The 17,939-nt window shown below is 35.3% G+C and overlaps 1 protein-coding gene across 4 annotated transcripts in view; it reads right to left on the bottom strand.

Annotated features, from left to right (window-relative positions):
- The window catches only part of COL24A1 (collagen type XXIV alpha 1 chain), a 313,443-nt gene that overhangs the window by 248,131 nt on the left and 47,373 nt on the right, over positions 1-17,939 (bottom strand). For all 4 annotated transcript variants that reach the window (XM_031465514.2, XM_064493377.1, XM_064493376.1 and 1 more), the window contains 2 exons: positions 14,292-14,345; positions 10,570-10,623 (listed from right to left, as the gene is read on the bottom strand). In XM_031465514.2, coding sequence (XP_031321374.2) covers positions 10,570-10,623; positions 14,292-14,345 — 108 coding nt within the window. The remainder of the gene's footprint in view (positions 1-10,569; positions 10,624-14,291; positions 14,346-17,939) is intronic.

Raw genomic sequence — 17,939 nt, 5'->3', positions numbered from 1 at the left:
AAGGAAGGAAGGGAGGAAAAGAGGGAGGGAAAGAAAGAAAGAAAAAGGGAGAAAGAGAAAGAAAGAGCCAAAGAGTGAGAGAAAGAAAGAAAGGAAGGAAGGAGGGAAGGAAGAAAAGCAAGAAAAAAAAGAAGAGGAGGGAGAGAAAGAAGGAGGGAGAAAGAAAGATAGAAAAAAAAGGAAGGAAGGAAGGAAGGGAGGGTTGACTGAGGTACTTTGCTGTAGCTGGAAAGATTTACCAAAAAAAAAAGGATAAGAGGAAGAGAAGCCAAAATGTAAGTAAAAAATTTAGAGTAAGCAGAAACTCTATTAAGAAAGAAAGTTGTCAGAGGAAAGCCAGATAACGCAAAAAGGCAGATGCAGAGTAGATGAGAAGCAGTACAAATAGAAAAGAACAGAAAAAGACCCCCAGATGAACGCTGAGACTCTCAGAGCGGCTTTGAATCAGCGCCTGTCCCCAAGAGGCCAGGTTACATACAGTGCCTATTTTTAGATTCCATGGGTCCCTGGTTTCCCTTAATGCTGTAGAGAGAATTGAAATAATTCTTCCTTGAAATAGCGTTAAGTCTCCATTCTTTGCAATCAAAAGAGCCTAAGTAAAACAGAATGTTTTGGGTTTGGTTTTGTTTACTGCTAATAATGAAAAGATCAAGCACACTAAGTTTTAGACCCAGTTTTGCCACTAACCAGTCATGAGTTCCAAAGTCTTCATTTGTAAAATGACAGCAGTGAATTGAATTATTGCTAAATTTTCTCTTAATGCCAGCATTCTGTGATTACTTGAACCCGTAAGAAAAGTCACCACTTTTTTTTTTCAGCTTTCATTGAATGAAAAACAAAGGCATATTCTAAGAGTCAATTTAGACTTGGAGGCACAGGAAGAATTCAACTGAGACTGATGTATGTATCAGAGAAAAACCAGATTCAGGCTCCGAAAGGCATATGGTCTGAAACAAAGACAGGGACTCTGGGATGAAAAGAATGAAAGAGAGTGGGTCAGGTAAGAGGCTATCATGATAGTCTAGGGGAAAGATGATTATAAGTTAGATTTGAGGGTGGAGTTAAAGATGGTAAATAAACCCCTTAAAGAGTTTAAACTTAAGCTCCTTGTCTGTTTTATTCAATGTGGTATCCCTAGTGCCTAGAACATACTAGTGCCAGTTAATTGATGGCAAGACTTGAGTGAATAAACGAATTGATGGAAAGACTTCGATGGAGTTGAGAGTTACGTGGGGGGAAATAAATTCCAAGTATTTAATAAGATATCTCAATTCTCTTAATGTTGAGATGAAAGGTAGTAAGTCAGAGAAAACCACCTTTTGTTATTTTTCAATGTAATATTATGCTGTAATACACAGGAGTTAGCATACTATTGTATCAAAGCCTCCATTTAGTCCCTAATTTGTGATTATTGGCCTCATTTATTTTCTACTTAAATACCAGTCTGTAATATTTTAAAAAGCAAAAAGAATAAGTTCCTGGGAAAACTGCCTATATTCAAGCTTTGGCATAGCTCCAATCTAGGGACCTGGCACTTTATTTTTAAAAATTTGTTTATATTGTAGTCTTTCGAAAATACTCTGAGTCACTGTTTTCTATACTTTCTATAGGAAGAAAAGTCCAGTAACTAAAAACATATGATTTTTCTCTGATGAATATATTGGAACAAACTGATGTGAACACATTCCTTAAGGCATGCCAATAGAAAAATTTACAAATTCTGTTTTAGAACAGATTATGAGTTATAGAGTTGTCTCAATTTTTGTTATTGCCTTACCAAGAATTCCAATAATAAATTGGTCTTAGAATCTAATTTTAATATAGAGATCTTAATACTTATTTTAACAAGGATTTGAACCCTAACAAATATGTTATCAATAGGTGACCACCCAGGACAAAAAGACAAAGAGAGACAATTGAATTAAAATCAGAAAGATTAAAGGATGGAAAAGAAACGAATTTTAAGTATACACCTGAACCTCCCCAAGTAATTAAAATTTGGATAAAAAATGTTTACCCATAAGGAAAACTGTGGCACCATTTACAAAAAGGCCCCCCTCGCTTTGCATGGTAGTGGTATCGGGTGGTAAGAATGACGATACAAGTTGAAACCACGCAAAGCAATCTTAATGATGAGAAAAATTACAATTTTTCTGTGTCCTTTAAAATTTTTTGTCAAAATGTTAAAAATCCTGTTACATTTGTATAGGAAAATTTTAAAAATTAAATATCAATTTAGTACAGTGTAACCAAAAACATTAGACATAGTGAGATTTAAAATACCATTTCTTTGAAAAAAACTTTATGAAGGCTAGTTTGAATACTGCCTGTCTTGTAAGATTATACTGAGCGAGAATATGTTGTGTTTTGGCAAATTATCCTAAGTGTGGATCAACTTCCAATGTTTTATTCTTTGCACTTTCAGTGCCATGAAATAGCTCCAAGAGTTCTTCTAATGTAAATTTTTTTTTGCTATTGTAACCTCCTCTGAGACATCTCTATCCTATACATCAAATCCTTTCCTCGAAAAGTTCATCTTTACTGTGTTCCCCTGACTGTGTATCTAGAGTCTCCCAAATGGCAGCGTGTCCCAGGGTCAGCTATATCTTCTGCCATTCCATTTATGTTCAGTTCTAATTTTAATTTCCGTCTTATCACTGTTCCTTTATTTCACGGTACTTTCATCTTTATTGGCCAATTGCTTCCTTCGAGTGTCTATTTGTGTAAAACGTCACATAGGTTTATCACTGAGAGACAAGGAAGCAGTACGGCTATGCATTCTGCTGTCTGGGCATGAACTAACACATGTGCGGTCTACAAGGACCAGCAGCTCTGAATGAAATGATGTGTCTGATCATTGATCTCGAGGCACATCTATTATTTACATAGTGACTTGTAGGCTGAAGACCCAGTAGCATAGATTATACTTCATGCAACTAATCACAGTTAATATATTGTGATAAGTGAAATCTGACCATATTGTTGGGATACTGGAGCTATTTAATTAAAGCTCGGTAGGTGAAATTTGTGTATATAGGAAACATGCGAAGTGAGAAATATATACATACTGAGAAAGATTCTCAATGATATAATCTCCATGTTGTCAACTTTGTACATGAATGGCTTCCTCCTTTTAACAGCTTATCCCCCTCTTTCAGTGGGAAGGACTTCTACTCACTGACATAAGGACTTTTCCTACATATGAGACAGCATCCCCTATGGCATAAGACAACTTCTGTATTATCACTCTGCCTTTCTATCTCGGGCCTCCTGCCATAAACTTTAGGTTTCAGAAAGGCAGGGGCACTCCTCTCTAGAATCCACAAAATTGCCAAAGAAATTCTGGAGACTAAATGACTTGCCTCTGGTACACCCCTTGTTAAAACCCTTTAGTAGCTCTCTACTGTGTGATAAGTGCTTTACCATGGCGTACAAGTTCCTTTATAATTTGACCCCTGAATACCTCTCAAGCCTTATGTTCTGACACCTCCTGCCTCACACCTCATATCCCCAAAACAAGGGACTGCTTCACCCCTCCAAGCCTGGGTTTGTCATCACTTGCGTATAGACAGCACACATGTCTACTAACTACAGTATCGTCAGGGTAACTTCTACTCATCCTCAAGATGTAGATATCCTCAGATACTGCTTCTTTCCCTGTTCCCCAAATACTCCTCCACCTCCAGCCCCAGGAAGTTTAGGTAACCCTCAGCTATGTGCTATAAAAATCTTCTCACATCTTCATCACTGCACTTAGAAAATATAATTGCGATTTACTTCAGTAACTGTTTCCTTTTTCAGACAGGAAGCTACTTGAAGGCAGGACCTCTATCTTGTTTACATAATATTGGTGTTCTGAATGAATTGTGGGACGAAAGGATGCAATTAAAGCAACTGCAGAATTCTAGAGACAAATTTTATATCAAAACTGCTTCTTTTGTTTGAAGGAACTTCCTTGTATCTCTTGCTTCTGTCTAGTCTCGGGAAGCTGAGACAAAGGTGGGCTAACCTTAGACATGATCATGTGAAAGGCAACATCTCTGAGAGATCAGGGCAGGTTAACAAGTTCTACTCGCCCAACCTAAATGGGATGAAGGGTGTCTGGAGCTAGAGGACTGAGGGGAAATAAGACAGGTGAGAAGAGATACTGACTTGAAAAGCAGCCCTTGAGGAGGAAGATGGCCACTAGGACCTGGTGAACGGGCACAGTCAATTAAACTTACAAGCAGCAATGTTCATTTATTCACTAATAATGTGTGCCATTTACTAGGCTGAAATAACCACAGTGAATAAAATATAGTCCTTGCACTTAAGGACTCCTAAATCACTCATATTCCCCTTTAGGCACTGCTACAGTACTGTTATACGAAAGCCAATATTAAATTTTCTTTTTCTGTGATGTAAGAATAGCATTCCTTTACAGATTAGGTAATTCTAAGTCTCTAGAAAAATTTGTCAAACACTACAGGACTCATATCAGCAATGCCTTGAGGAATACAAACAGCAGTTTATAGCCATGTTTTGGCCAAAATAACCAAAGAAAGCTATGGCAAAATTGAGAAATAATGATAAGACGGCCAGAGCTCATCAAAAAAGAATCCCTAAGCAAGAATTCAGAATGAGAAATCGACAACTATGAAAATTTAAGTACTACTTGAGGGAAGGCAATAAAGTTCCTAAAATTTTAAGAATAAGGAGTTTAATTGTTTTCAAAAAATTAAATAGAAGATTGATCCCAGATAACTGGCGAGCTTGAGGAGACTTAAGTCATAGGATGAAGACCACACAAACCTCTCTGTTCTACCCACCTCCCCTTCTTCTTGGAGCATGCTTCCCCAATGCACGCAACAGATCCCTGCCAACTTCTGTCCCGAGCTCCTCACAACACTGACCTACTAACCTCCATTAAAGTTGTAGTCCTTCTTAACTAGTTCTCATGGAGAAAAACAGTACGATAAACTAATGATCAAAATGGTGCTACATGACCAATAACAGCTATTTCTGAAAACACAGAAATTTTTCAAAAAAAAAAAAAAATTCTGGAAACTGAAATACTTTTGGCCAAATGAATTTATCATTAATGTTAGAATGTCAATCGTAAGAGGGAAATAGCTTTGGACAAAGTAAAGCTTTCAAAGTCCCACAAATTACACCACGTTGGCAGCCACTGGCTTGTGTGTGGGGGAGTTCAGCGTGTGTTGTCTTGTTCTCAGCTTCCCCTACCATTAGTGGGAATGGCAGACTGCAGAGGAGATGGTCACAGTGATGACAGTACAGCCCGAAGCAGAAGCATGTGTGTTAGACATTCAGCACTACACTTGAACCACGAACCAACCCAAAGTAAAATGTTGTTCTGTAGATGTTTACAGGAATAATGGGCCACTGAGAAGATGACCTATAGAATTAACAAGGAACAAGAGAATTCTCCTTATTTCTCTCCCCGGGGAACTGACTTTATTTTTATTGCAGTTCTCACTGACATTCAGCATTGTTACACCTCCTTAGGACTGTCCTTGCTTTAAATAGATTGTGAAAAGCTGTACAGTTTGTGAGCGACTGATAAATCACAATGCATTCCGCTTGATGTTTTCAGTTCTTTTTTTCTTTTCCAACTTTATCAAGATGTTAACTGTGTACCTCCTATGCAATGGAAAGTTGTTTTTAATTGAAATAATTTCATCAAATTAGAATAAGAATTCACACTGATTTACAATTACTATTAAAACCAGAGTAGCTGAATTTTTTGATATTCAGGAAAATACTGCCAGACATTATTCAGAACAATCTGTTTAAAAACGTGCGCATCTTTCACAATTGTTCTCAGTTATACCGTCATGCTAAGACGTGCTTAATTGCTCCCATCTGGCTTATCCTCTTAATCCCAGAAAAACCGCTTCAATAGAAATCACTGTTAATGTTTTTACCATTTTAAATAGCGCACTTCCAATATTAATATAGCAACTGATCATCTATATTAAAAGCCAATTTAAAAATTCATCTGGAGTCCAAGCTCAAAATTATAACTCTTGTATTCCATCCAACTCAGCATGCACTCTGGATCTAACTTATCTGCTTTTTGGCACAAATCAGACACTTAGTGGGAAGTGAAAACATACTTCAGATCCTAGGAAAATAAGAGTTATATGAAGGTGGCTAAATTGAGGCAATGTAACCAGTCAGTCTGGAGAAACGTAATGCTCGTTAAAGATGGTGAGACTGGTTTAAAAAAAAAAAAATAGTTCAGGAGAGAGAGATAAAAAGGGGGAATGGAAGAAGCAAACCAAAAAAACTACTTAAGAGGAAAAAAATACTGCTGCTGATTTATTTGCTTTGTTATTTCTATCTCAATATTACTTCTAGTTTTCAGAACATTTTGCATTAATCTGTTTATCTCAACAGTTTTCATGAGCTGTCAATATTCTACACACCATTCTCTTGCAGCCATTTTAAAGATTACTTGAGTATGGCTTATATTAGAAGAATTTTAATATTTCCAGATACTTCCAGAGAAAAGGAATAATGAAGTCATTATCTGTCATCCAAAACTATTTGTTCCCTTGGCTTCCTCGTGCATGCACGCTTGAGATAGTCAGAAGCACTGAAACACACATCTGACAAGTATTAACATAATGAACTTATTCGGAGCCATTAAGAGCGAAATCATGTCAAACAGGCCTGGATATGAGTCCTAACTCTGCCAATTAATAGTTGTGAGGCCTTGGGTAAATGACAATCATTTTATACCTCAATTAACTTATTTGTGACATACTCAACATAGTATCTGTCTCAATGGTTGTTTTTAAGATAAGAAGATACAGGGTTCAGGAGATCGACTAGAACATTGCACATAATAAAAGAGCTACTCTTAATATTTATAATAATAGTTATAATAATTCAAAATAGTTTAATAGATAAAATATGTAATAAACTTACTATTAATCAAATCCTAAATACCTTATTCATCTCTCATAAAATGCACAAACTGTTAAAAGCACTGTGGATTCAGTATCAGTAAGTTTTCTCTCCTGATCATGCTTTAATTCTAAGTGACCCTGAGCAATTCTCTAAACCTCTCTGAGCTTATCTCAGATTGATCACTTATGGAATGGATAACTTAAGTTCTTGTCTTGACCATAAGAATTCATCTAGCATTTTAAGGGTAGAACTGAAAGGACAGAGGAATAGGGGTCCCTAGGTTATAGCTAACATGAGCAGTTATCCTGGGTTCTCCTAGCAAGCATGGATCCTGTCTGTAGGAAGTAACTCTGAGACTGACCTACATGGTTCAAAAAAATGAACCAAAATTTGCAAATTCCATTAAAACAGCTCATCGTTTATCTAAATGTTCTAACCAGTAATCAGTCTGGTCTTTTTCTCTTCCATACAGACTACAGGAGCAGTCTATCAAGATTATTTTGAGGGTATTTCTACCATACATTCATATTAAAATGAAACATGCACACAGTGTGATGGAAACTTGTTCCAAGCCTGCTACATGGAGCGTTGGTTTAGGTTTAGACTGAGTCCTTAGGTCCCCTTCCTGGCAATACTTGTTTTTTTTTTTTTTTTTTTAAATCTGTATGCAGTTTCCATTATTAGACACACTCTGAAAAGGGCGAAAACATTCTCAGAAAAACTATAAAATCATCTCAAATATTTCAACACTGTTCTGAACTACTGTCAACACATAGTAAACCATGGATGCTTCATTTATCAGAAAGTAATTTGGTTTCTAAATACTTTCAACTAAAACTACTCTAGAGAAAATTCAGGTGTAGCTGATAATTAATAATATAGCAAGACCCCTGACTTCTACAGGGTCCATTCTATTAGCTAACAATACAGGCTAGATTTTAAAAGTTTAAAAATTCTGTGTGAGAAAAGAAGTCTGTGACAGATATGCAGTTCATGACTCAGTTTTTTAAATTAATCAGAATGGACAACATTAAAAAGTCCACAAATGATAAATGCTGGAGAAGGTGTGGAGAAAAAGGAACCTACCTACACTGTTGGTCGGAATGTAAATTGGTGCAGCCACTATGGACGACAGTATGGAGGTTCCTCAAAAACTAAAAATAGACGTACTATATGATCCAACAGTCCCACTTGTGGGCATATATCATAATTTGAAAAGACACCTGCACCCTAATGTTCACAGCAGCACTATTTGCAATAGCCAAGACATGGAAACAACCCAAATGCCCATAGACAGATGACTGGATAAAGAAAATGTGGTATATATATATATCCACACACACAACGGAATACTACTCAGCCATAAAAAATAAGTTAAAATAATGCGACTTGCAGCAACATGGATGGATTGTTGAGAGATTGTCATTCCAAGTGAAGTGAGTCAGAAAGAGAAAGAAAAATACCATATGATATCACCTATATGCGGAATCTTAAAAAAAAAAAAAAAGGGACACAAATAAACTTACCTACAAAACAGAAACAGATTCACAGACAGAGAATAAACTTAAAGTTACCAGGAGGTAAAGGGGGTGGGAAGGGATAAATTGGGAATGTGAAATTTGCACCTCTTAGGGAGTGATGGAAATGTTATCTATCTTGATTGTGCTGGTTGTTTCATTGCTGTGTACATCTATCAAAATTCGTCAAATTGTATATCTGAAATATGTGTAGTGTACCGTACAGGAATCACACACCAATAAATGTGTTTAAAAAATTAAAAAAAAAATTAAGCTCCACTTTGCTAAGGAAAAAAAAAATTAATGCAATTCCACTTGACTAGATTTACACAGACCAAAAAGAATATATTCTTAATATTTTAAAATACTGATGAGCCAAGACCCATATGTGTGCATACCTCTTTGGAAGATATCTTCTGCTTTAAGTAAGTAAAATTTCAAAGTGAAAATGATAACCTGCTCTAGTGGTTAAAATCAGTCTTAAAATTCTCCCTATAGTATTTATTTACCCCTCTATACAATAACCACTCAACTTTTACTTAGTGTTTCCCTTTCTGGATTGCTGATTTTATGAACCACAGGCATGAACTAGCAATGACTAGTTTTTCTCTCATAAGCAGTGTCAGTCTTCAGGGTGCAATAACTGTACACTTAATATCAAACAAAATTATTAAGGTAATTTCCATATTACATGATTTTTCTTGATGCTATTCACCAGGAGAGTTTCCTCAGAGGTATACTTAGCAGGCAGAACTATCCTAAGCAGCATTAATCAAACACACTCAGGACTGTATATCAAGACCAACTCTGGTAGAAAGGATCACTCTGCAGTCTCCTGTCTCCATGGAAGCAACCAACTACCTCAAAGGAGTTATAAGATTCTGAGTACAATCTAGGACAAAACCAGTCTAAAAGCCGTAAAAATAATGGTGTGGTATGGTCACGGGAGGAAAATTCTCCACGAGACCAAAACCTTTTCAATGAATTTATAACTCAGCCCTTTAGTAGAGGCTCTGAAGGGAAGCAAACGAGGTCAGGATCCTTTCTAAAACCAAATAAATAGCTGATGGTTAACATTTACTAAGGGCTCGCTATTTGTCTGACAGAGTATTACCTGGATTATCTCATTCCATGTTCCCAACAGCTCCTTATGAAGTGGGTAGTATTACCTTCACATTTTACAGATCAGGCAACAAAAGCTTAGAGAGGTTAAGCAACCTACCCCAGGTCAACGGGACCTAGAAAATGGCAGATGGTATTTGAACCAATTAACCAGAGCCAGAATACCATCTCCAATCTAAATCTCCCAAGAGGAAGAGTATGACACACTAAGACACCAACACAGCTCATCATTAAACATATTTAGACATCCATATGAAGTCAAATACTGCCCTCCAACATCTTAGGGCCTTCAATACCTTAGAAAGAAATTTTGTATCTTCCTTATTCCCTGTAGAAAATCAACAACTCAGTATTTGGGAAAAAGACAAGATAAATATATACAGGAGAATTTACAGGAAACTGCACAACGTATTTCATGAAATAATCATAGCAGCTGCATTACTATTCATTTTTACCTCAGAAAAAGCCTACTCATATGCATCTGACTCCATTTTTTGTTTGTTTGTTTGTTTTTGTTTTTTGTTCTTTACTACCCATCCCCAATTCTCACTTCTACTCTACACTTCAGGCCTCACATTTGTATATGTATCATGGGAGAGATTATTATTTCCTAATAAAATTAGAAGCTCTTTTTAAAAAAGCCAAGAGTATTACCTATATCCAAGTGTAACTCAGTTTGGACATATAAAATTTACAAAGTGATTTAAAAGTTTCAGAAGTAGGTTGCCCTAGTTAAAAAAAGAGAGAGAGAGAGAAAAGCTTCAATATTCTATTAGTGACTTTCTCCTGCATGTGAATTTTGTCCCCATCATTATCTGACAGATTTTCTTTTATTAAGACCCTGTCTTTTACAGGCACCACTTTCCTGGATTAGGACAGCATCCTAATCCTTATTGCTGAGAAAAGGAATTTAAAACATTGACTTTGGGCCCAACTTCAAAATGAGATCTTAGGAGTTGAAGAGTTCCCAGATCCATACGACACCCAATTACATCAAAGTAAAACTACATCTTACCTTATCACCTTGCATACCGGGGGGCCCCATTAATCCAGAAAGACCTTGATCACCCTAAGAACAAAACACAACAGAGGTTTAATGTTATGAAAGAGAACTGAAAATTATAATTCCCTTGCTACAGGATTTCATCTTGGATATCAAAATCTTACTGCATTCATTTCTGATCTTCTCAATTTGACTCAGATTCCACCCCACTTCGGGGCCTTTTGAGACCTTTCCGGAGACTCCCAGCCCTTATTTCTCCCAGTGCTGATTAACTGGAGGGTTCTTCCCCACCTCCACAGCCCTGCTTCTTTGTCTCTGATGTTCTTTTCCCTAGGACTGTCCTTACTCTCCAAATTCCCATTGTTCAAAGGTTTACTATGTTTAAAAATATAAAGGAACTGACTTAAAAATTCTACAAGCACTTTGTGAAGCAGCTGTGGAAGGCTCCGGCCTCCCTTTTTGGTGAGGACCTGCAGCCCGGTGGGACTCCCACGTGGACCCTCCAGGCAGGGCTGTGCGGGGCCGGACTGTTCACTCCGCGCACCAGGGACACGGGCACTTCCGTTTCCGGGGCTGCCCTAGCGGATTCCGCTGTGGCACCCAGAGTAACTGCTGTGAAAAAGTGTTGAGAGGACCGTGTGTGCGTCTCCACAGACCCAGGTTCACGGATTGGGGCCTTTTGCCCACCGTTGGCAAATTTGATGAGGGCCTGCGAGCAGGGGGAAGGAGAAATTACACTGGTGAAGGGGAAGGAGTGTCCGTGGAAGTGACAAGGAGAGACACAAAGGAAGGAGGCTGTGTGAACGGCCAGGGATATAATGTCAAAAAGGAATCGGGGTATAATTTTAAACCACTTTACTCAAGGTGCACTTTTTCTTTACCTCCTTTACTTTCCTTCTTTCTACTGCAACAAATTTATTGTGCATGAAAAAAAAAAACTGTTTGAAAAAAATAGTAATACTTCAAGTGATAATCCTAAACTCCTTAATGACTGCTTATGTGCTATTTAATTTTTAGTGCATTATCTACTTTAATATGTCATCAAGTTAAATAATCAGAAGAGAAAAGGATGTTTCTGATTATTAACAATAAAGTGCTTTTCCATTTATTATAATATTTTAATGTTTCTTCTCAAAGTTTTATTAAGATGGCTTCCATTTGCTATGGGATGATAGGTTATACAGATGGATGGATAGATAGATAAATTTTTTACACTTATTACTCTGATAAGGGCAGGGGGAGGGAAACGCACTAGGAAACAGAAAACTGGAGGCTCACTTCCTACTAGCTCAATCAGGGGTAGATCAGTTAATTTCCCTTCAAAATTGCACTGTCTGAAAAATGAGAATATTATCTCACTCTTCTTATGGGATAGGAAAAATTACTACTATTTTAAAGTTATCTTTGCTTGCTATTAAGGTCCCAAAAGGCCTTAAAACACTTACGTATGCCCTATGAGAGATGTTACTCACTGGATATTTCATGCTGAAGGACTAGCCCCTGCATTGCTTTTATTGTTTCATCAGTGACTATATATTTATTGTAAAAATAGCTAAATGGTTAAAAATAAAATCCAGTTGTTTCCCAGTCCCCCTATACTCACACCAATTTAATGTTTGTATTTTATTTGTATTTATACTATACGTGTATAATATCCTTTCTCAGTAAAACTGAACCAAATTTTTTTTTCTTATGCTACTACATTCCCAAAGGTTGATTAAATTATAAGTGTCTATACCTTCTTTTTTTTAACATTTTTTATTGATTTATAATCATTTTACAATGTTGTGTCAAATTCCAGTGTTCAGCACAATTTTTCAGTTATTCATGGACATATACACACTCATTGTCACATTTTTTTCTCTGTGAGTTATCATAACATTTTGTGTATATTTCCCTGTGCTATACAGTGTAGTCTATTCTACAATTTTGAAATCATCTCAATCGATGCAGAAAAAGCATTTGATAAAATTCAACACCCATTTATGATAAAAGCTCTCGCCAAAGTGGGTATAGAGGGAACATATCTCAACATAATAAAAGCTATATATGACAAACCTACAGCCAGCATAGTACTCAACGGTGAAAAACTCAAAAGCTTCCCACTAAAATCTGGGACAAGACAAGGATGCCCACTATCACCACTCCTATTCAACATAGTCCTGGAAGTCCTAGCCTCAGCAGTCAGGCAAGAGAAAGAAATAAAAGGGATCCAAATAGAACCAAATTTTATGTACACATAATTTCTAAGACATTGTTTTTAAATTTTACCATTTTAGAAATATTCCTCTCATTTTGAAAGTTGGATATCACTTAAAGCTCAATGGCAACATGCTATTAAATTCTGTATCTTACCACATTTTTCCTATATAGTTTTGACCACAGTTAGTGTATGAGTAACTCAAAAAGTAAAAAAAACACAAAACACTGACACACTTCCAAGCCTCAACTCTCAGGCCAAATCACCCTACATTTTATACAGATACCGTACACATACTGAACCACCCTATACTTTGTACAGAGAAGCCACAAGGAAAGATAAAACTAAGCATTTGATAAAATCTTAATGCTTATTTTGGGGAGTTTATTTAAAGCAGTCACCAAAAGAGAGTGGACCTTTAATTTCTAAGTTTTAAGTAAGAAATCAAATTCCCTACATTTGGACATTTTAAAAGATGGCATCTGATTCTCATATTGCAGAATTTTTTTTCCTTGTAATAACTAAGGGACCAATGAAAATGCTGTTTCTAATAATAAACTTCCATTCCTTTTCTAAATTAAGATGCAGTGAATTCAGTTCCATCACAGTAACAAAATTCTTAAGATTCCAGATTAGATTTTTTTAGGATTTAATTGTTTTTAATTGTTAGTATAATATCTGTAAATTCCGTTAATGTGATGTAATTTTTTTTTTTTTTAACAAGAGTTTCTGCAAACCACTTAAAAGAGAAGATTTCAACTCCGGAACCACAAAAATCATTCATGGGTTTTAGAAGTTTGTACACGTATGCCACATAAACAAAAACATCCTGTAATTTAATCACATTCATCAAGTGAATGTCTAAATAAAGCTTCCCAGATATATACCTAAATACTCCATTTGTATTCATCCTCACTAGAAAACAGTATCTTCCACTAGAAAACAGTATCTTCCTTCTAATACAGATTTGCTTCCTTCTAACAGAGAAACATTAGTTTCTTTTTTACCTAAATGCGTATGTTGTGTGTGTCTGTATTTGAGAATGTTATGGTAAAATGAAAAGCACAGTGTACTGAAAGTCAGAAAACTTAGATTATTATTAACTAAGATAATGATAACTACCTCTCTCACAGTTGCTATGGGACTTAAACAAGATAAAGTATGAAGAACTATTCTAAAAAAAGGTGTAAAATGGCATTTGTATATATAATGGCATCCATACTAACAGCAACATTTTTGAGGTGAGGACCATATGTATCTTCTCTAATTTTCTGCCCCACCCATTTTGAACTGGCAGGCAGCACCATGGCATGCCAGAGCAGACATTCAATAAAATTAATGGTAAGACTGAAATGGATAAGTTAGGCTGATGATCCCATTTACTTAATTCTTCAAATATTTCTCCCTTCATTAAAATCCGATGGTTATCTATTTTCTCTGTTTGATATCAAGTAAGAGCTACATTTTAAAAAGATAAAAATGATTTTTAAGTGTTTGAAATATATCCCTATGATTTTATTTCATGGATAATTACCTTTCCTCCAGAAACAGCTTGACCCGGGGAAAAACCTGGATCTCCTTTGGGACCCTAAATAAAATAGTTATAAAACACTTGATGAAACAAATCACATGTATCAAACTGCAGTTGTATGCACTGTCAGATGCTATACACATTATACGGTATCAAATAAAATCATATATTTTAAATTGAGATCAACATGGATTATTTGTTTTAGTGTATATTTTTCTTATACTTAATTTTAAATGTTGAGAAGATTCCTAGAAATTCCCCAGACATAGATGATTTTTCTAATCAACACTATACTACTACTGAAACATCTGTATGGGAACTACATAAAGGCTCTATTAACTTTTCCATTTTTTGACATACTGAGTTGTAATTCCTATTTTGGCATGAGAAAACTAGTTACTTTTAGTAAAAGAAAATTGCTTATAATAATTCTTAACATTTTAAGACGTCATTCCATATTTATTTTCTAAAATCTTGCAACGTACATGCATTATTTTTATAATAAAAAATAAACCAAAAACACCCCTACTTGCCAAAATTCTTCTGTGTTAAAATAGATATTTTTCATACAATGGGAAATCTTTATTTTTTATATTTCAAGAGAACATGACATTAGGTTTCAACCGAAATTTTTGCTATCTTTTTTTATTATGCATACCAGCAAAATATCTCCTTTTGTAACTATTTCCCACTTCATGAAATACAGAATTGAGACTATCATTCAAATTCTGATTTCATTACCATTTGCAACTAATAATAAATAATTTTCCACTCCTAAGTGCTGTTTTCACCCTGTGGGAAATACTCACGTATTCAGGGATGCTTTCAAACAGCACTCAAACTGACCAATAAACGAAAGAAGACCAAAAGAAAAGTCCTTCATGTTCCCCAGTAAGCCTTTCCACTTTATAAATTAGAAATGAGTCTTCCCTGGCAAGAGTTCTGTCTCCAAGAGTCAAAAAAAAATGTTTATGGGAAAGGTTGTTTCCCAGTGTGACCTCTTCCCTTTCCCATAGCTATCACCACTTCTACCACAAGACTATAAATTCGGATTATTGGTTACTAGATTACATGACCTGACAAATGGCTTTAGTGATATCTCAATATTTAAGAACTCAATTCTTCATTTAAATAAAAGATAATATACTAGAATTTATGAGGTAGAGCTTATTTAGTAAATCACATTTGTAGATAAAGAAGTAATAAGGTCCAGAAAAGTTAAATAAATTAAGATTGCCTAGAAAAGTATTAGTAAATCAGGTCAATTTTCTTTCTCATATCACTATGTCTATTAAATAAAAATTGCACTTATCAATTTTAGTATACTTTAATCTTCTAATATAAAGCCTAACCAATTGACTTGAGGCAATATAAAAAACAAATTTAGAAAGAACTTAAGAAATGATAGCCCTTGAGAAATGTGAATATAATAAAACTTTTATGCAATGCTTTTACTTGCAATTCTCACACTAAAAATTCTTATTTTTAGGTCTTATATGAGTTATCTATTATATACCAACTTCCTTAATATCATTATCTTTCAGCCTTCTTGACATCATTATCTAATTTGACATTTCATCTTTTACTTTAAAAAAAAAATTGAAAGTGGCAGAAAGTAATCAATTAAGCAGTAAAATTAAATGTAAAGACAGATTTTTCTTATTCACAAGCTTTCTACATCTTGACAAATTTAAAGAGATACATGTCTAATTTGTGTGGCTTTTTACTGCCACACAAATATGCTTGAGGTAAATGATCAACTCATGTTCTAGAACCAGAAACTTAAGTCAGCATGAAGAAAATGCTTTTAACCTGGCCAGTATAAAATGTATGGGTCAGAGATTATTTAACACGCCAACTTTGCTTGAAATGTCAAACTAGGGCTTAAATTTAAGTAGAACAATCCAAAATTTCACTTACTTTTCCCCTCATTTTGTATTAATTCTGTGATTTCTGATACAGTTTTAGCCACATTTCATTGACTTTTCATAACCTCCTTGGAATTAAAAATAATCTTCATTAACTAATTAATCATAATTGAATTTGACCTTCAATACTTTTACTTACTCCTACATGATTTTTATTAAAGGAACTATATATCCTTTTTTAGTATGACTAAGAGGAAAAGGAATTTGCCTATAATTTATTACTCAAAGGATGACAAAAATCCCACCTACCTCACTGATCGGTTATAGATCTAAAATCATCATTATCAGAGTAGCTCTTTTAGACTGTTACGGATCCCTAGAAGGCCCTCTGCCTAAGCAGAAAAACTCCCTAAGGTATTAGGCCCATTAAGATGTTAGAACAGATTTATCAGATTATAGTCCCACAATATAATGGAAAGAGCATTGGGATTTAGAGTGAAAAGACTAAACAAATCATTTAATCTGTCTAAACTTGAATTTTCTCTTCTGTGAAATGGGAATAATAATACCTACCTAGATTAGCTTGAAAGATTAAGGATTAAAATCTCTATAGATATACAGATGTTAGTAGCTAGCACTAAAAATAATAGAACTAAAGATAATCATTATTAAAATAAATGTTACAATTATAGCCATCTTGAAAAGCAGAGAATGCAACTCTTAAATGAATTATTGATGGGACAGCAAAATTTTAATAAAAAGAATTTGGAATTAAAAAATTCACTGTATGAATGAGCTAAATTGGGAAAGTTCCATAAAGGAAACACTAAACGACATGATCTTGAGGTAGTATAACTTGAATATTCTTGGCTTTAATATTACCAATAATAACATTACACAAGCTCCATAATCTCAATTTTAAGCATTATACTCTCTAACCAATACTTCCTATCTTTTTAGCCCATTCTCTCTAAGCCCTTACAATTTTAATAAGTATTAGATCCACTGGAACTGCTAATAAGTGATCTCACTACATATGCGCTCTCTCATCCCCACGTGGCCTCACTGCCCATCCCTAGCCAGCTTAAATACCAGTGTCTTATAATCGCTTCCTTGAATACGTAAATGATGCCACCAACTCTTTCTCCTCCAGTTTTATGATCTTACCTGGAAATTCTTAAATATAAACTCTCTACCTACTCTGCCCCTGCCCTTAGCAGGTAAATGTGATTAAGAGAAAACAATCATGCTGACAAATCTCAATTGAAATTCAAGACTTCTTACATTGATTTGTCCAATAATTGCCTTAGTCAATTCACTTTCCCATTTTCATAGATGATTATTTCATAACTTCTCTCTCTTCACTCTCAGCTGGTTATCCTGCTTTCAACTTTCACAAGTTCTCATAACCAAATTCACTACCTCACCTAAATGTGTTCCAAAATACTCTGCCTTAATAACCAAATACACCGTGATTTCTCACCAGGACATCATTGGTGAACTATCTTCCCTACATTATTTTAATTTTAACTTCTCTCTAAAATAATTGCCATCACCAAGTAAATACACTAATTTTGCCAATCTTAAAACAACTTTCCTTGAGCCCACATCTCTCTTCACATCTCTCTGCCCCATTATACTATTCTCTTTTAGAGCAAAACTTCTAGAAAGTTGTCTACGTTAACTAGAAGACTTCCTCTCCTCCCATTCTCTCTTGGACCTCCTTTACACGGGCTTTTTCCCTACTACTGTTCTACCTCATTGGTCATTCTTTCTCAGTTCC

Source organism: Camelus dromedarius, chromosome 14, assembly GCF_036321535.1.
Source record: "Camelus dromedarius isolate mCamDro1 chromosome 14, mCamDro1.pat, whole genome shotgun sequence".
NCBI classification, from domain to species: domain Eukaryota; kingdom Metazoa; phylum Chordata; class Mammalia; order Artiodactyla; family Camelidae; genus Camelus; species Camelus dromedarius.
Note: the sequence above shows the minus strand (reverse complement) of the source record. Positions and strands in the feature narration are given on the sequence as shown.